We start from the raw sequence: 20,681 nt of genomic DNA, 5'->3' as shown, positions 1-20,681 counted from the left end.
ATCCAGTGGATACATGATAGCAGATGACACAATGCCGGTATTGTTCCATTCCTACCCCACAAGCTTGCCTATACCCCTGGTGGTAGACAAAGTGCTACTGATGGTCTTAGCTGCTCGATGACAAACTGACTGCTTCCGTGGGTGCCATCCAGGTTAGAAGGAAATACCCAAATGTGCCATTTCCTACATTTGGAAAAGATTGATATAAAGAGCTATAGAGTTAAAATTCTTTATTACCCTTTACAGCCATCCAGGGCTGAAGTGAGGAATCGTGGGCTTATCATTTTTTACAGTTCTTCCATCCCTTTTGCATGATGATTCACTTCTGTATGAACAGAGTATAAGTGTGCTAACCTGTTTACCATTATACCTGTGTGCTTTGTACCATTACCCTTCTGTATTGCTGTATCTGAGCACACATTTATCAATTTGTATTTGATGAACAAATAAAACGTTAATAAAAGTCCAGTCCACCCTGTCAAATGCCTTTTTGTCATCTGTAGATAAGAAAATTAGGTGTTGTTCACACTACTGCTGGTGACCGTCATAGTGTCTGTTGCTATTGTCCATTACAACATTTTAAGAATGGACAGTAGCAGAACTGTTACAAGTCCGTTAAAAATTCCATTGATTTCAATGGAATTTTATCTGGTGATCATTAATGTCCATTTACACCAAATCCATCACATGTCCATTATTTAAAATAACGGTTTCATGACGTACGTCAAGCATTATTTATCAAGTTATTTATTAGCATAAAAGTCCATGGATAACAGACAGTAATGGATGGTCGTCTGCTATACTTTCCTTTATCACGGTCTGTTTTTTTTCTGCCCAGCCTCAGACAGCAGAAACAAAAAAAAGCGAACAGTATCAATACGGACATTAACTGATGATAATGTTGCTGATTTTTTAACTGATCCATTTGATTTTTTTTTTTTAATGGACATAATCAGAAGGGACATCCAAAAGTAGTGTGAACCCATCCTTAAGGGACCATTTTATGATTAGGGACACGGAATCAGATGGAGCACTCAAAGTGTACTATGTCTTTCCTCTCTCCCCAAGACAAAACCTTTTTGCTCAGGGTTCACCAAGAGTTACAATACTTGTTTCAGCCTGTTGGCAAGCAGTATTTCAAAAAGTTTAACATCTATATTTAGAGGTGAAAATTGACTTTGACCATAATTTGTGAATTTGATCTCTTATGTTGTCTGTCAAGGGTATGAATATGAGAGAGGAGACCTTCAATCTCTTTGTTGTGCTCAAATTTTACGGGCGTTCTGAGTGAACGCCCGTAAAATTTGAGCACAACAAAGAGATTGAAGGACTTCCAAGGCTGACGGTTGTGATATGTCGTCCTCTAAATTCTATTTAAAGTACTTCGAATGTGAGCTCTCAATTCTTTTCATGTTTGATGGTAATCCCAGAAGGGTCTCCAGTTGCTGATGCGGTGGGAGAGAATGGATATTAACTACTTAAGTACCAACAATACCTAAATATTAGAGATGAGCGAGTACTATTCGAAACTCCCGTTTTGAATAGCACGCACCCATAGGAATGAATGGACGCAGCTGGCACGCAGGGGGTTAAGCGGCCGGCCGCCAGCAAAGTCGGCGTGCTGGCCGCTTCCATTCATTCCTATGGGTACATGCTATTCGAAACGGGAGTTTCGAATAGTACTCGCTCATCTCTGCTAAATATGCATCCCTCACTAAAAGGATTTAAACCTTTGCATGGCGTTTTACACCAGAGCTCCATACCAACTGAGTCATGGCTGTTGGATACAGCAGGGACCTGGCAGTAGTGGCCAGGATTACAGACAGCTTTGTTTGTGGACAATTAACCCCTTAAATGCTATGGTCAAATGTAACCATGTCGTCTGACATGTTTCTTTCAGGTTCAGTCTCTTGTTAGGTTATGGAATACCAATCCCGCAGGGATGATGATGTCATCATCTTAGATAAGTGGGTCATCTTATGACATACCATTCTAGACATCTACAGTCAGGTAGAAAACATTAAAGAGGGACACATCTGTATATGTGAGGGTCAGTTGTCAATAGTCATAGTAGTTAACTGATTCACTGTGAATTCTTGTTACTTATAAAAAAAAATTATTTGATAAAAAAAAATCTAAAATAAATAAATGCTGTTTGTATAGAAACATGGAAAAATATTGATGATCACCTTTTGTTGTGTTTCTTATCTAACAGATCTTCAGAACAAGAATGCAGACATTTGGAGTATCCTTGTCGATATAAAAGTATTGAGGCCCACTTACAGACTTGTATACCTCATCGTGTTTTTGCTCCAGAAGGCCTTATAAAACAGTGTAAAGAGATGTTGGTTCCTGTTCTTCTTCATTGCCTCGAGGCAGCTTATTCTGTGCTAGGAATCCACCCATTCTCCCGACTTGATATACTGATAGTGCCTTCTAACTTCTCCAGTCTAGGAATGGCCAGGTAAGACCAATGTTTTTTAACAGTAATAATTAGTAATAATAATAATAATAATAATAATAAAAACTTTATATAGCACCAACATTTGCTTTTAAACCTATGACTGTTGCTCTTGGATGTCCCCAATAACTCAAGTAAAAATTTAACTGGAAACATCACTTTTACTTTTACTCCTATGCAGCGTAGAACTATGCAGCCCATAGAACTCTATGGGCGAGTGCAGCAGTTCACGGGCGTCTGCGGTGTCTATGTTGGTGATCAGCAACTAGTTTTGCTGATCAGCAACTTGCAGACCGTAAAATCATTACGGCCGTGTAAGACCAGACTTACACCCTGCTCTGTAACTCAAATTCCAAGAAGAATAAAGGGATTCTACCATTAAAGCAACTTTTTTCTAATTACCACATTGGAATAGCCTTAAGAAAGACTATTCTTCTCCTACCTTTAGATGTGGTCTCTGTCGCGCCGTTCCTTAGAAATAGCGGTACTTACCGGTATGCTAATGAGGTCTCGGCAGCAATGGGGGCGTCCTTCTTCTTCATCTGCCTCCTCCCATTGTCTGTCATCTTCTTTCTTCGTCATGTCTGGCCCTCACCAGATTTGAGCATTTGTAACTTTTTTCTTTGGGGGTACATAAAGGAAAAGGTTTTTAAAAATCGTCCACATACCCTGGAAGAACTTAAGGACAGAATCAGGGAGGAAGTTACGGCAATACCCATCCAAATGTGCAGAAGCGCTGTTGAAAACTTCAGAATTCGCCTTCATTGCTGCTGAGGGCCGCCATCTTCCTGATATCATCTTTAAAACTTAATGTAAAAAAACTAGATTCTGAACTGAATTAAGCAATATAAACATAATTTCTGTAAGTTGAGTTGTTTTTGTTTTATATCCCTTTAAAACCGGTTTATACCTTTTGCCCCACCCTGTATTATATCGCAGCATCTATACGAGATATTTTTTCCAGCATCTGGATGCAGATGAACTAAACCTCATCCAAAATTCTGCAGCATATATTTACCATGTGGGCATATCCTTAACCAGCTATTTCCAACTGGGATGGCATGGAAACCCGCCAGTGGTGTCCGACACTCTGCTGAGAAGGTGGCAGCATCTCATCATTCGACTATATTGGTCTAACTGATATAGTTGAATACATTGGTCAGAAGGAAGCCTTTTAGCCTCCTATTCACCATTCAGACATCTGCTAGTGATGTCTGCCAATCTATGCAGACCTGCTGTGTTCAGCTACAGACAAAAATGGAGCAGGAGAGAGTTGTGAGTTAACAAGGATGGCTAAGTGTTCCTGGGGAGCATTACTAGTTTTCTGGGCTCACTGAGGAGCATTACTTCTTGCCTGGGGACCACTGGAGAACATTATTTCTTCTCTGGGTCCACTGGGTAGCATTATTAGGTGCCAGGGCATCACTGGAGATAATTATCAAGTGTCTAAAGGCCACATACTGTTTGGTGAGCACTTAATAAGTTTTGACAGTAATTTTTCAACAGTGCCTTCTGCTGTTCAGCATATGGTTTAAAGACGTCATGGTGAATTGGCTATTTGTGTATGTACATAAAATTTATATTGTATAACGGCACTAAGGCTCTATTCACATGGCTGTTTGGTGAATGGCCATCACATGACTTCCTTTAGACCAATAAGAGTCTAATTGGCTTTTCACATCAAAACAGTCCTTCAAAAATGGAACATGTCAATGGAAACGCATGGATGACATATTAATAACAGGCATAGAAAACAGCCTAAAGCATCACACTATTCTACATTCCGGCCGCTTAACCCCCCGTGTGCCTGCTGCTTCCATTCATTTCTATGGGAGCGTGCTGTGAGCGTGCTGTTCCGAACAGTGTTCGCTCATCTCTAGTTTAGATTATATCCATCTCTGTATTCAACTCCCACACACAACTTTAGGGAGTTTGGAGTGTCTTAGCAGAATTCTCCTACAGACTGGTTAATTGATTTATTACCTCATTCTGTGTATTATCAGCTTCTTATCTACAACTTAGCAGTGTTAAAAAAGCAATTAACAACAGCAATTATATTTGAGTGTGTTTTCTACTCCCCCTCTCCTCTTCATAGACTAATATGGAGAAAGTAACTGCCTGAAAAGTGGAGAAGAAAACATATTTCTTAAGATATATTAGAAAATTTCTTATTTTTTTTATGTACTATTCATAAAAGTTATTTATAACTTGAGATTCAATTTAAGAAACAAAATCACGTTGAAGGTCCATAAAGTGAGGAGTAGGAGACAGAAACAGCAGGAGTAAGATGTGTCTTCTTTATGTCTTTAGAAAGGCGAAGGTCACAAGAATTGAACGATCTAGTAAGTTCTGGGCAGAGCCCGCTCCATATAGCACAATATTTTGGCTGTTTAGGTAAAACATACATACAGACAAAAACAATGCAGTAGATACACTTTAAGCATTTTGTTAAATGTTAATCTATATTGCCTTATTTTGTAGAAACTTGTAGTTGTTTTATAATCTAAGCAGCTCTACAATCGATCTTGTTTTAGGAACATTTTTTGGAGCCACACTCGCTGTTTGAAGTGGCAGTGAAACTTCAATGTGATGTTATGTTCATCAGTTACATGGTCTATTTGCAGCTCAATCCCATTAAAATGAATAGGTGAGCTGCGATATCAGCTGCTATACAACAGTATGGTGCTGTGTTTTGTAAGTAGTGAAGAAGCTACAGTGTTCGCCAAAGTGCTGCGTCTTAGCATATCCTAGATGCCAAGGTCTTGCACATCTGGATGTACAGAAGGCTTCTGGAACGGGAGTTAGCTGTAACTGTTGGGGGTTTCAGCTATAATGTCTCCCATCGGCCCCCCACAGCATGTTCGAGGTGTGCCATTACCTATTTTTGGCAGCCCCAGGTCTGACCAGTAACCCCAGGCCATCAGGAGCCCTTGTGTCTGGTTGATCTTGCCACGATTAGAGGAAGACAGCCTATGCGTCTACATAGGCTGACTATGTCATTGATCATTCCTGCCAGCTAGAGGATTAGATCATCTCATACAGTCATGATGTACTGTTGAAAAAGATCCAAGTTAGGACCGAAACATCCATTTGGACATGTCTATCCACCACTAGCTACAACACTAACTACTTGTGATGCTGCTATATTACCTGTTTTTGTGATAAACTACTCGATATATGTTGAATAAACATTACATTTTTTTGCATTGACTGAGAGGGCTGTGGATTTATATAAAAAAGTTATGCAGAATTTTCCTTTGTGGACTTTCTGCTTCAGTTATACCTATATGGAAACCGCCAGCTTTTCTTTAAGTATAATTGACATTCTGCGATTTTTAAAAATGAAACAGTTTTGGAAATCGCCGCATTTCCGCTGTGGTTTTTTTTTGCAATGTGTGAAAGGGCTTCGCTAGAATCCCATCTACTTTGCAAACACTGGTTTATGCCACAGCATTTCTGTCATGGCCAAACCGTGGCTTTTACACTACTTGGGACTTCAGCCTCAAAATCAGTAGCTGAAATATTAATAACATTATGACTTTATCAAGCTCTTAGCTGAAGTAGTAGCCTGTAAAGCATTTGGCAGCAATGCTCTGGAGTCATGCTGTTTTTTGAATATAAAAATGAAATGATTCAATATTGTCTGATTGGTGCTAAATAGAGATGTGAAGACACAGAAGGGCTTATTGCATTGGATAATTTAATCTTCTGCCTTCTAGTTCTGACTACTGCTATTATACAGATTTGGAGAAACTATTTTATCTGCATATTTCCACTCTGAGTTTTATAACCATGTCTCTAGTCTTGGCCAGTGGCAAGCCCTTGTATTTACTAAAAAGAGCAGTAGTAATCTTCCTTAAGCTCCATATACTCAGGTTACATGTAATCCCTGATGCTTGCTATATAACTATGTTCCCATATGCTTGCAATCATTGATGTCAGCTGGAAAGTCTATTTGACTGATTAAAGAAAAAATGGCAGGCGCATTGTTTATTTACTCCATGTCACTTCCTGAATTCTGACCAGTAAGTGTTTTCATTCTATAAATGTCACAAGCATTTCTAGTTAATGGTGGACATTGTGCTAACTAAGCTTTTGATCATCTGCTTAAGACTTAGGGTCTGGCATCTGCAATTTACATCCAAGCTTTAGCTCAGCCAGTGCTGAATGTACAGGTGCGATTGTGTCACATGTTCTGTTTATGTTCTAATGTACAATGTTAGGTTGAATACTAAAGTATGTGCATTCATGTTTGGAAATAAAATTGTGACCCACAGTAGAACAGAACCTTAGATGCACAACATCTCTGATAAATAATAAAACCAAGATGCACAAAATTTATACTTGCTGTAAAGTCTCCATCTAGATCAAGCTTCTGTTCTCCATTTAGCAGATCTATTTTTTTAAAACTCCTTAGCGACCTTGGATGTACTATTATGTCCTGCGCACCTGGCCAGTGCCTCCCTGTCTGATTGGGCAGCATCGGAAGCGGGTGTTAGCGGTCAGTCACAGCTCCATAACCTCCAGTCAGAGATGAACTCCTATCGGGGGGTTTATTCCTTTGGATGCTGTGATCAGACATAACCATGGCTTCCAAAGGGTTGCGCCCTCCCCCCGGAACCCTCCGCGGTGAGATTGGTGCCTGGTTGATCCTGCTAGCGATGGAGGAAGTCAGCCTATGCGTCTGCATAGGCTGACTTCAACTATAGATTGCAATACACTAGTGATAATCATTATTACTATTATTTTAGCATGTAACGGATATTGCTAGAGAGGAGTATTTTACTCTATAAAGATCAGGTATCGACAAGACAGGGATTAGGTGAAATGTAAACTTGATTGATGACTTTGTGTATGTGTTTGGTGCAACTCTTTTGGCGCTGCAACCTGGTATGATAAACATCTGGTCACAGTGCCAATAGACTTCCTGGTTATGTTCAGAGGGGTATTACATAAGAATACCCCTCTAATAAGACTCAGAGTGGTATTACATTATCCCTCTATGTGATCAGACCGCCCCAAGCATATGGGTAAACATACATTTTTTTTTAATGAGAGTAAATTAGAAGTTAGGCGGGGGTTGGGGGTTTAGCTTAGTGGGAAATTTTTAATTTATCCTGGCCAACCCCTTTAAGCCCCCTCAACAAATCATACCTATTGATTTATATAAAGTTTGATGAAAAGTTAAGATTTGTACTAATGTCGCAAACATCAATTTGACAGAGAACTACAGCACAACTACGTTCAAGGGAATGGGGCCAGCTTCAGTTCCATTCATATACAAGTAGCCAGGAACACCACTGTGCAGGGAAAGAGTGAAGCAATTGGTATGATCATGCTGATCATCAAGTCTGTATGCCGTATAGATGGATATTGGTTATTGCTTGCTATGGGAAACAAACCATTTTTCGTTGTTTTTCATAACTCAGTAAAACAGTACATTTATTCCAATAGACCATGCAGGGAGATGAAAGGCAGGCTGAGAATGAAAAACCATTCCTCAGCAGCTACAGTTCAGTTAGCAATATATATGTTTGTTTCAACCTATCACTGGTTGAGATGGTTACAACCATGTGACTGCTGCAGCCAGTCAGATAAGACGTCAGTCCTTTAACACAGAGAGTGTGCCCACAAAAGTGACGGAACAGCAGTCGGCCTATTCTTCTTCTGCATATTTGATAAAGTATCAGAATCTATTGGCCTGGACGCCTAGTACCTCCAGTCACCTACTAGTTGGAAGTTATTATTCATGCCACTAATAAATATGTGAAAATATTATTTCTGACTGACGGAAGTCTGATCCATCAGAAGTCTATGGGACAGCATCCTTGAGAATTTACAGTAGTACAAACATGCCCGAGGAATGTAACGTGTATAAAAAAACTTTAAGTATTTGTGTGTGTTCTGCATATGTCCTGCTATATAAACCCAATAATATTCTGAAATGTATATGAATGGGTTGAGTTGGCCAATGTCAACATGGTAATAATATTCATTCAGGTATCTAGCTCCGCCTCCATCTTACATTGAAGGTTTAAGAAAGTTGATGTAACTGTAGTCCATCATCTAACACTAGGTACAAAGTAGCATTTGGTGATAGATGTTAAAAATGATAAAATCAGGGTTTACTAAAAGATTTACAATACTTACCAATCTTGGCATTGTACGTAATCTTTTTTCCCTATAGATGATGGTTAAAAGTCCAAAGCCAAATCAAATGTGTTTTCTCAGCTGTTACACTGTTAGTAAAACTGTACTAGCCAGCTCTGTTAGCACGTATATAGTGTTCAGTCACATGGAATGCATTATAAACCACAACTTTATGAGTCCCATTTTCACTGTTATGGAGGGTTATTTCAGGGAGTAAAAGATGACAATCAAACTCAAAAGATGGTACAAAAAGTTCAAGGAAAATTCGTTTTTATGTTTTTCATGTATGTAACAAATTTTGGATCCTTTCTGTGAAATCCTGCAATTTTTTTCTACTCATTCCCTTGCTTCTTTCTTGAGAGCTTCTCCTGCCTCTCAAGAGTACAGGGCTGTGTAACCTGTAGAGAAAATGGAGGAGGGGGGGGGGGGTCACTTCTAACAGTTATATCTCGGACATTATAAAACATACAGATTTGCTTAAGGTGTCATATGAAAGAGGAGATTAAGATGGTGCTAAGGTTACAGTGAATATCTTAATTATTTCCAGAGATATCATTAGTTGAAAACACAGACGGGATATGGATATTTATATGCAGTTGTGTAATATATGTGATATAAAAATCTGAATCCCAACTGTGTTTTTAATAGTGATATCTTTGTAAAGAATGTTGATAGCACTTGCCTTGGTGTCATCAGAAAGAAGAAAGCAAGTTTGCACTTTTTATATTGTCCAAGATGTAACAGTTTTAGGTGACCTTCCCCCTACTCTCCTTTTCTATACATGTTACACAGCTTTGTACACTGTAACATTCAGTGAGAGGCAGAAACCGCTCTTAATACAGAATCAAGGGAAATAGTGAAAAAATGCAGGATTTCACAGAAAGGATCCAAAATTTGTTAAGAAACTACAATACAATTTTTATTCATGACACATACTGAGAGGAAATCAAAAGTTGTCTGAGAGTTTAGTTTTGCTTTAAAAAGCACCAAAAAACAAAACTGCATATTAGTCGGTGCTTGTTTAGTTCAGTTTACGTGGAGAAATTATTGGGCCTGTATGTCCCTGAATGGTCATTAATCCAATTGTTTAGACACATACCTTGCAATTCCATTATTTTCAGCTTCACATCCATCTTTTACCCTTCATAAAAGATGCAGTTAGTCAAGAGATGAGCATTTGCTCATATATAAGCTGATGGGAGGCATACTTATAATTGGCAAATACTGTAGGTTTTCCTGTAAATGTGCATTCACAGTCATCAGCCCATTGGGATTTTAGGGTTAAAAAGATTAAGATTCACTATTTAGTTTCAGATTTTCCTTGCAATTTACAGAATCTGCTGCTTCCATCTTAATGCCAGATAATACAGGATACCTTCAGAAGTCTTGTGGATCCATGCCAGAGCTAGTTTGTCAGCACACGGTGAATCTACACAATATTAGGAGATATTCTGGTTAAGATTTTTTCCAGGCACCTAGTTTACAATTTTTTCCTTTTTTGACCATATACAGTATCCCTGCATAAAACAGTCTGTCATACAAATGAATGCCAGACAAGCCGGGGAGCCTTCAATAGGCACCAGGCTGTCATGGCAATGGATCCTCAGCCCCCTATCTTGTTCCGGGCGCCAGTGATCCTACTCAATATGGCGCCTTGGTCACCTTTATTGAGGCACCAGGGGTCTTAATACCTGTGATCAAGGCGGGCTCTGATTGCGGGCATTAGTGCCGGGTCTTTTTGATCAGTAGTATATACAGCAATACATGTGTATAGCAGTGTATACAAGTAGTCAGCCTATGTAGACGCATAGGCTGTCTTCCTCTAATCTTGGCAAGATCAACCAGACATGAGGGCTCCTGATGGCCTGGGGTTACTGGTCAGACCTGGGGCTGCCAAAAATAGGTAATGGCACACCTCGAACATGCTGTGGGGGGCCTATGGGAGACATTATAGCTGAAACCCCTGACAGTTACAGGTAACTCCCGTTCCAGAAGCCAACTGTACATCCAGATGAGCAAGACCTTGGCATCTAGTATATGCTATTACGTCCTGTGTCATTCTGAGATTAATGAGATATATTACAAAGTTTCTTATATTCACATGTACTATTCATCTGTGAAATGTTTTGTAATTGGTAGTATGTAGGTATGAGCGAGTACTATTCGAAACTGTAGCTTCGAATAGCACACTCCCATAGGAATGAATGGATGCAGCTGGCACGCAGATGGGGCCGGCGTTCTGCCGCTTAACCCCCTGCGTGCTGGCTGCTCCCATTCATTCCTATGGGAGAGTGCTATTCGAAACTACCGTTTCGAATAGTACTCGCTCATCTCTAGTAGTATGCTTTAAACTCAAGCTGGTCATTGACAGAATCTATGGTTGTCATGCATGCATGCTTCACCATGAATAGAAGATTACTTTATGGTTATTAACAAGGTTAACATTGAGCTTCAATAGGCTTGCTGACAGGGAGTTGTTACGTTGCTAACTCTGAAATGCTGTCTTTTATTTATTTTGTTCAAACTGACAAAATATCTGATTTTGGTTGTCTATATATTTAACTAGGATTATATTCTTGGTCAAACCACTGTAAATATAATAATATTTTTTAATAATAATAATAATAAATTTTATTTATATAGCGCCAACATATTCCGCAGCACTGTACAATTTGTAGGGTTCAAATACAGACAGAAAGATACATTACAAAGAAAGTCATTTCACACAATGGGACTGAGGGCCCTGCTCGCAAGAGCTTACAATCTATGAATACTTCTTAACATGATGGCTCCCCTTTAATAATATCTGAAAAATGGCATGCATCAAAATGTAATTGCAAATAACAGCATTGAGGGGTTTTTCTTTTTTTATAATATTGTCCAAAATTTTATATTCACATTGCAAGCTATTAACATTGGTAGCTGACATTGGTTTAGTTTGCGAGTGATGTTCTTCTAATAATCATTTCCTCTATAACTGCATGGAGGAATTGAATTTCAGATTTATTCCTGCTGTCAGAGTTTATTAACTGCACTTGGAATCAGGTTTGCAACATGGCCTAATATGGTCAGATGTAGTTTTATGTAATACAGGACGTACTGTTTCTAGTATTTGGCTATTTCTAGACCATAAAGATGATCTCAGTGATGTTCCTTTCCATTAAAAGAACATATCCAGCAACCTAAATTGAATGAAGTACAAGAAACTTTTGGAATTACCTGTATTTCTAGAGAGATTATTAATAGAATGTGGGACAATTAAAGACAAACACTAACTAAAGTTTAACTTTAGTCTAACTAAAGTCTTTGTAAAGTATAAAGTGTCCAGCAGTTGGATGTTTCAATCCAAAACTTTGTTTAACCCCTTCCCAACATCCACCGTACTAGTACGGTGGATGTCGGTTGTTTAAATATGGCAGTCGCTCGGTAGTTGGGCGGCCGCTGAGTCACCTGCTGTTTTATACAACAGAGACCTGGTGCTAATGCCCGCGATCGGTGCCTGCACTGTTCGTGGGCATTAACCTTTCAGGCACCTCTGTCAAGGCTGACCGAGTCGCCATATTACTGGCAGTGCGTGGGCGTCACCATTTTGCCAGGGATCGGCAGCACCCAGAGCAAGCTCATAAGAAAGTCGGTAAAAATGCACATTTTCTTCAAATCCCCCCATTCTGAATTTTTTTCCAGCCTCCCTTGGAAGGGGGGGAGTCAAAAATGAAAATCGAACTCCTCCTCATAGGGGGAGGGGTTAAAGACACGTAAAATAGGTTAAAACATTTTAATTGTCTTCTCATATGTAAGCATTTGGGAATATCCAGGATCTTGCAAGCAATATGAAACACTCCCCAGCCTTCTACTTACTCCAACACTCTATATTCTGAAGAAGACAATCAGAAACCCCTTAAAGGGATTCTACCATTAAACTACTTTTTTTTCTAATTACCACGTCGGAATAGCCTTAAGAAAGGCTATTCGTCTCCTACCTTTAGATGTGGTCTCCGCCGCGCCGTTCCGTAGAAATACTGGTTTTAACTGGTATGCAAATGAGCTCTCCGCAGCAATGAGGGCGGGCCCCAGCGCTGAAAGGCCGATGAGCGCATCCCCATTGCTGCCAGAGATCTCTTTCCTATGCCGCCTCCTTCTTCTGCAGCAATTCCGCCTCTACTGGCTTCTCTTGCTCTTGTAGTTCTATACAGGAGCATAGAGAGGCCACCCCAAAATGGCCGCCGGCTGGCTCCTGTATTGAACTGCAAGAGCGGCTACCCAAAAATGGCCCAGTATATGACTCCATTTAAAAACTGCACCCCTCATGGAATTTCTCTAGGAATTTAGTGATTATTTGGAGGTTAATATAATCCGTGAAGTGGCTGTGGGATCAAAATGCTCGCTATACCCCTTGATGAATTCTGTGAGGGGTGTAGCTTCCAAAAGGGGTTTGCATTGTCCTGGTACTCTGGGGGATCTGCAAATCAGACATGGCACCTGAAAACTGTTCCATCAAAATCTGCTTTTCAAATGTCCAGTGTTGCTCCATCCCTTGCACTTGTAGTGTGCCCAAACATCAGTGTACACCCACATGTGGGGTATTTCTGTGCTCTGGAGAAATTGAACAACAAACTGTGAGATGCATTATGTCTTTTAATCCTTTATGAATATGTTAAGGTTAGGGCTAAATGAATGTATTAGTGAAAAAAAAATGAAATGTCTAAATTTTACCTCCATATTGTTTTAATTACTGTGAAAAACTTAAAGGGTTAATAAACATCCCAAATGCTGTTTTGAACTATTTGAGGGGTTTAGTTTTGAAAATGTTGTGATTTACAGGGGGGTTTCTAATATATAGGTCTTTATAATCCCCATGAGACCTCAAGGGGTCCCTAAAGATTAGTTTGCGAAAGTTTCTTGTAAATCTGGAAAATCGCATTTTCACTTTTAAGCCTTCTAACATCTAAAATAAATGAAAGGTCAATGAAAAGATGATGCCAATATAAAGCAGAGATATGGTAGATGATACTTAGTATATAATTTGGTATAACTGACTAAAAAGCAGAGCATTTCACATTTTGAAATTTCCTATTTTTTTTAAATAATTAAATACAAAAATATTTATTAGTGTTTACCATCAATGTCAAATACAATGTGTCAGAAAAAAAACAATCTAAAAATCACTTGTATGTAAGGTCTGGTTCACATCTGTGTTCGGTATTCCGTTTGTGGAGTCCGCTTGGGGACCCACTTAACGGAATACCGAATGCATTAAAAAGCGGTGAGCAATGAAAGCACACGGACCCCACAGACTATAATGGGGTCCATGAGTTATCCGCACAGTCTCTGCACGAGTCATGCGGAGAGGAAAGTAGTTCATGAAGTACTTTTCTCTCCGCATTACTCATGCGGACGCTGCTCAGAAAACACTCGGACCCCATTATAGTCTATGGGGGCTGTGTGCTTTCATTGCTCACCCCCTTTTAATGCGTTCGGTATTCCGTTCGGGGAGTCTGCTTAGGGAATACCGAACACAGATGTAAACCAGGCCTTAGTTAAAGCATCTTGAAGTTATTACCTTATAAAGTGACTCATGTCAATTTCAAAAATTGAGGCCTGGTTTGCGTTTTTGATGGGTTTAGCAGGTTATCCTGGGTATAAAAAAAATTGGTATATGTGGGCATTTAACTGATGTTTGGACACAAAGTAGATCTCAGAAGGGAAGAAGCGCTGCATTTTTTGGCTTTTGTAGTTTAGATTTAGAGGGACTGGTTTTTAGATACCATGCTGCTTTTGCAGACTTTTGGTGCTGCCGGTAATTTGGAATTTTGTTAAGTACTTGGAATTATAAAGGGACGTAGCAACCATTTTTACATCTCAAGTTTTGCATTTTGTTTTCTGAATGTGATACGGGCAATATGTTATGCCAAGCTTGTGTTAGTGAAGACACACACTCCAAAAACTGTTAGGGCCCCTTCACATGGAGTTTACGTTCCGTGTATTCTGTACATTTTACATGCGTAAAAATACACGTGTAAAATGTAGTTAGCCATTGAGTTCAATGGCATGTTCGTATAACGCGCGTCTTTTTGTGCGCAAGAACAAGCCATTGAACTCAATGGCTAACTACATTTTACACGTGTATTTTTACGCATGAACTAAATGAGCCGAGCGTATACAGAATACATGGAGTGTAAACTCCGTGTGAAGGGGCCCTTAAGCAGTCTATCCCAAATGCAGCAGCTTTTGGAGTGTTTGTCTCTGACACAATCTTGGCACAACATATTGCGCACTGAAATAACGTATTTATGAAAAGAATTACAATTTCCACTTTTCACATCAGTTGTTCATTCTTTCCATTTCAGAATTTAATGCAATACTTGGGTTGGGTATAAATGCCCACTACATCCCTTGAAAAAGTCCTTGAGGAGTGCAGTTTCCAAAATAGGTCCCATCTCAGGGGCCAGCATATTCAAAAGTAGCATAAAAATTGCTTACCACTTTGGGTATGTCTAGTGAAATTATTTTCCAAGAAACAAACCAAGTGGCCTTATGGTTAGCAGTAATACACAGATGTATTACTTCTTTCATTGCACCAGGCTTTTAGTAGTGGCTAATGGTATACAATCCTCTGTATGGTACATTCACCACATGTCATGTTTTGCCTTTCCGATGTTGGACTTCTAAGTATGAATTTTCCTTTGCTTATGTATGAAGCATAAAGATGTTTACGTTTGGTGCGAAAAAAAAGAAACAAGTAAGATGGCAAATCAATTTATGTATTCATATTGAGTTTGTGAATGTCTGGAGAATGTTTCTCTCAGCTCACTTCTACCCTGATGTAAAGCGAGGAAACAGCTGGGGAATTAGAGAACTACTCGGGAGGCAATGCACCTTAAATCATGCTTTATGTTTTTACAGCAAATGACTTGCAAATGAGAGCAGATACCAGTCTTGAAGATTAGATCATGCTCTGTTTTTCATTCTGCTGTTTCAATCCATAGATGTCAGCTTCCAAGGATCCAAATAAGTGGAATTTGAACATTTGTGATAAAAAATGACATTTTAATGTAAAAGTACTAAGTTGAAAGGGAAAGACATGGCTGTGATATATGAAAGGGCTGATACTAAAATTGAATCACTTTGCCTTTACACTTTGTAAGTGGAGGTGATGGGAAATGAATTTGATTGAAGACATTTTACTTTAACTAGAAGCAAATTAATGGTTCTTTTCATGGGTAAGATGAAGATCTTTCTTGTAAAATAGCAAAATGCTCATGATCAGGGTCCGACAGTATCTATATGAAACAATTCTGCTAATTTATTAAGTACTTTGCCATCTTGGAATTCAGTGTGTTAGAAATGTAAGGATCACATGCTATATAATAGATATTTACATGTCAGAAAATGTAACACTTATTATATGAGATACATACTGTACTTGTAGTTCTTATAATTCTCCTATTGGTCAACAAAAACTCCTCAAGCTCGGGTTGTTGCACATGGTTGATATCTTATCTATCCATGGTGGCCAACGGGCATGTGAAATATTATGTTCAAAATTATGGGGCGCTTGGGAGTAGGCAGGGTTTCAAAGTCGTTCGTGGCCTGAGCATGTGGATATATCCGTAGCATGCACTTGCAAGTACTGCATTTTTACTGGTGGCTCATTTTTCTGTATCCTTAGGATTGGGTGTTTGGGACATTTTTTCCCTAAATTTCAGGATTTTGCCCTGATTTTAACCTACAGCTATGTGTATGTCACCTCCCTGTCCCCATAAATAATCACAAACTTAGTGTTTGCTTATGTCTTTTGATTACTTTTCATCTAGGGTCACAGCCCCTGTAATTCTTTAGCTTCCATGTTATTCTAAGGAAGGGATGACAGGAACTCAAGATGCCATTTAAAATGCATATTAGGATTAAGATTGTAGCGTGGTTTGCCTTTTTGGTGGCCCTAATTTTAATATTAGATAATCACTTTTTCTTTCAATTGGATTTTAATGCTCAATTATATCGCTTTTGAACAACTGGTTAAATGGCAATAGCGTAGTTACAATTTATCTGCATGCTAAACTTGATACCAATCTCCATTTTTTTTCCCTGATCCTTATCTTGACAGATTTATCAGTATCCAAGACTTCTATCCTGAATAGTAATTTAAGTGGGAAGATGAAATAGATGAGCTTCAATGTAAAAGTGCCAATAGATTCACAATCACAAACATATCAGCCAGAATTCCCATCAGTGAAGTTGTAGTCACAGTTCTGTTGGAATCACTGAATCGGAAGTGCTGCCCACTTAAAAGAAGTTTTGTGGTACAAATATATGCAGTTAATGAATTAAACCTCCAGTTCTGTCTCTTCTTTCGGGAAAGCTGCCACTGTTAACTATTAAATGGGGGTCACAGAACCATTATTATCCTGATGTCCTGTGGAAATGCCATAAATGTATAAGCACCTCTTTACCATACACATGGTAGCAAATGTAACCCTGTAGGTGATATTTTAGTTCAAATAGGCATTGTATGTAACTATAATTATTGTACATCCATAATAATGCATATCTGTATGCTGATGTATAACCCATGGGATGTTGTAAACCAGCTTCAAATTAGAGGTCTAATATAATGAGAAATGAGGTGCCGTCGCTGAATGTGACTTTTGTTCTGCATTTAACACATTAGTATGTTGACATTTGTCACTGGTGGATTTCATTATTTGCTGAAAGGGTATTAGAGGGCTTGACAGCATGAATGGTTTGTCCTACAGTCTTTGAGACTTGATAAAGGCATCTTTGTTCGGAAAGCAAAAGCATAACAGACATCTTATTGATGGACACAAACACAAATACATACATAGTGAAACTTTGTGTCTCGTACATACACATGCTTAGAAAGATTACGCAAACGTCATCTTCCAAGTATACAATTTCAATTTTTATTACCTTGTTTTTTTCTTTTTAGCTATTTTACTTATTGCCTAATTAATTTTTGGAGCATGCTAGAACTACCAGACTATATAGTCGTCATGAATTTGCAAAGATGCTATTGTTACTTTATTGTCCAAGAGGTTAGCAAAAACTAGATGTAGCCTTATACCATGTGGAGGGGCCACTATGTGACACTATACTATGTGGTGGGGCCACTATGGGGCATTATACCATGTGGAAAGGTTGGCTATGGGACATTATACTGTGTGGAAAGGACATTATGGGACATTATTCTTTACGGAGGCCACTATGGGACATTATACTGTGTGCTCTATAGGCCTTTATTCTTAAAGTGTTTTCCAGAAATTAGATAAACATCAAAAAAGCAAAACGTATTCATTTGTTACCGGTACTCCGATGTTTGCCACCACGACATGTGGAACACTTTGCTTCCAGGGGCCGAAAAATGGTGCATGACCAAATGGGCTTTGGTGGCAGACTCTGAAGTGCTTGGGGTCACGTGAGTATGTTTTTTTTTTCGTGTTACATCTGCCCTGGCTCTCCACTTCCTGCCATTTCAATTTCTGCCTCAGGCAGCAGAAAATCCAGAATCTGTCCTGACTCCCGGGATGAGATCCTTCATTATTTAATGAAGAGGGAGCAGAGGCTCTTTTTAAGGGCTAGGGCACAGAGGGGGCGGATTATGGCGCAGAATCCACGTCATAATCCACCCCCTCACAATGGTGGTCTATAGAGACCACTAGCGTTCTTTCTTTCGAGCTGCCTTTTCTTTAGGTGGAATTTGCGGTTGATTTAGCCGTGGCGTCCGCCTCTCGGCAGCACGCTCCGGACTAGGTCCATTCATTCGGCAGCCGCGAAGGAATATGCACACGCGGAATTGTGTGTGAACTTACCCTAAGAGTCTCTGCTACAACAGTGTAAAGTTCACTCCCTACTCTTTTAACACTTTCTCCGCCCACCAATGAGAAGGGGGAGAAAGAGAGAGGTAGATTAGGTGGAGCACATCACTGTAGAGAACAAAGATCGTATCCATGATGAGTTCCTGCCCTGTGCATCCCTAAAATGTCTAAAAGGTGTCTGGAGGTGAAGAAGGAGAGCTCACTTCAGCATACTGTGAGTTCCCTGTACAGAGCACTCAATAAGGTAGTGAAATTGATAAGAAAAAAAAACATGCTGGGGTTGCTATTAGTATTTTTGTCAGACACATGAATTCAGCACACTGTAGGCTTTCCTGTTATGTGCCCTGGGGTGGGATGTATCAGTGCCATTTATTTTGGTACTGATCTCTCCCCACTGTCAGAAGAGTATTCCTGACAGTTTAACGTCATCGCTGAATTCTCAGGACCCACCCCAGTACAAGTCTATGGGCGAGTACTGTCAGAGAGGGCATATCTCACAGCCCAGCAATGACAATAGATTGTCAGGAACACCCATCTGACAGTGTGGAGATATCGGTGCTGAAATTAACAGCACGATATCTCCAGCCCGGGTACATAATAGGAATGCTGACAGTGCACTGAATTCAGCGCACGGTCTATTTTCTAGCAGTGTATAAAACCACATATGCATGGGGACATGAAATGTCCTTGTAACATCTCTGCCTGTTCGGGTCACTGCACTACCCTCTGCTTGTGTGCTGTGGCACAGGAGGCGGGTGCAGTTTGGGTCTTGGCTTAATGTTTTTGGTCGCACTGTGTGAACTCTGCTCTAGTTCTGTGATTGCACCACACCCGTCTTCTGCCCTTGTTGCCTCTGTCCATTAAGTGGTTAATTTTGTCTTGCCGGTGATTGACAGCCTGCCTTCCTGTCAACTCCATGGGCGGGTTCTTCCTCCCTATGTAGCCTTGGCTCCCATTCACACCAGTGCTTGCTATTGCCGTGTGCATACCTGCTCTTTACTGTCCCTGTTTTGCTTACACTATTATCCTTGACCTTTGGCTTTCTTCACTGACTATTCTTTCGGACTTCGATTTGGCACTGCATCGCTCGACTGTTACTGACCCCTGGCTAGCTGACTTTCCGTTGTTGTTGTTCGTCTTGTCTGCGTTTTGTGTTTCACGTATTCAGGGAGGGACTGTCTTCGTGGTTGTCGGCTATTACCTAGGATAGGGTCTAGCAATAGGAAGGGAAAGTTGGGGGCTTCAGCTTAGGGCTCACTGTCTCTTGTGCCCCGTCCCAGGGTTTAAACAGTTACTGGGAATTGCTGTCCTAGCAATTCCCTTACATAATAGCAAGCCCAAAAACCTACATCCATTGCTTCCCTACAGACCGCATGGATCCTATTCAGTGCCTTGCAGCCAAGTTGGAGGGATTGACAGGCCTGGTAGCTGAGCTAGCTAAACAGGTTCAGACCCTAACTGAGGCTGCTGCATCATCCCCAGCTGTTTCGGCACCTTATAAGGTCAAGATGTTACTCCTGGATCGTTTCTCAGGGGACCGTGAATAATTTGAGACTTTCAGGGAGTCTTGTCGCTTGTATTTTCGGATTAATCCACATGTGACTCAGGCCCAAATGGTGGGAGTGGTTATATCTCTGCTACAGGGGGATCCACAAGCTTGGGCCCTTAAACTCCCTCCTGATGCTGATGAGTGGTCTGATGTGGAAAATTTTTTTAAGTCCCTGGGCTCTATTTATGCTGAACCAGACCACATTGCGCTTGCGGAATCTCAACTCCTCACCATGCGGCAGGGAAAACGCTCTGCAGAGGAGTATTGCGCAGAGTTCCGTAAGTACAGTGTAACTGCAGGTTGGTGTGAGTCAGCTCTAAAGGCTCACTTTAAGCAAAGTTTGTGTGACCGTGTGAAGGAGCTCTGGGTTGGTCACCCAGATCCCCCTACCCTTGAGCAGGCCATGATTTTGGCGGTCCGTATTGACCGTAAGATCCGGGAAAATTTGAAAGAGAGAGTAGGACTTGTTTCCTCCAAATTTTCTGTCTCTTCCTCTCTCTCCTCTGAAAAACTCACCTTTCCTCCCATCACTTCTGGTGAGGAACCCATGCAACTGGGAGCTATGGACGCCAAGGCACGACGAGAGCATCGTCTCAGGAATAACCTGTGTCTGTACTGTGGTTCTCCAGATCATATCATCCGAGACTGCTCAATCAAACCCCTGACACCAGCGAAAAAACTTCAGTGC

General features: G+C 40.2%; 1 protein-coding gene across 1 annotated transcript in view; it reads left to right on the top strand.

Moving 5' to 3' along the window:
* AOPEP (aminopeptidase O (putative)) overlaps positions 1 to 20,681 on the top strand; it is a 321,287-nt gene that overhangs the window by 50,997 nt on the left and 249,609 nt on the right. The window contains exon 5 of the mRNA XM_075277719.1: positions 2,216 to 2,464. Coding sequence (XP_075133820.1) covers positions 2,216 to 2,464 — 249 coding nt within the window. The remainder of the gene's footprint in view (positions 1 to 2,215; positions 2,465 to 20,681) is intronic.

The sequence above is a fragment of the Leptodactylus fuscus genome, chromosome 1 (genome assembly GCF_031893055.1).
Source record: "Leptodactylus fuscus isolate aLepFus1 chromosome 1, aLepFus1.hap2, whole genome shotgun sequence".
NCBI lineage: Eukaryota > Metazoa > Chordata > Amphibia > Anura > Leptodactylidae > Leptodactylus > Leptodactylus fuscus.
The sequence above is the reverse complement of the archived record's forward strand: the minus strand, read 5'-3'. Positions and strand labels throughout refer to the sequence as shown.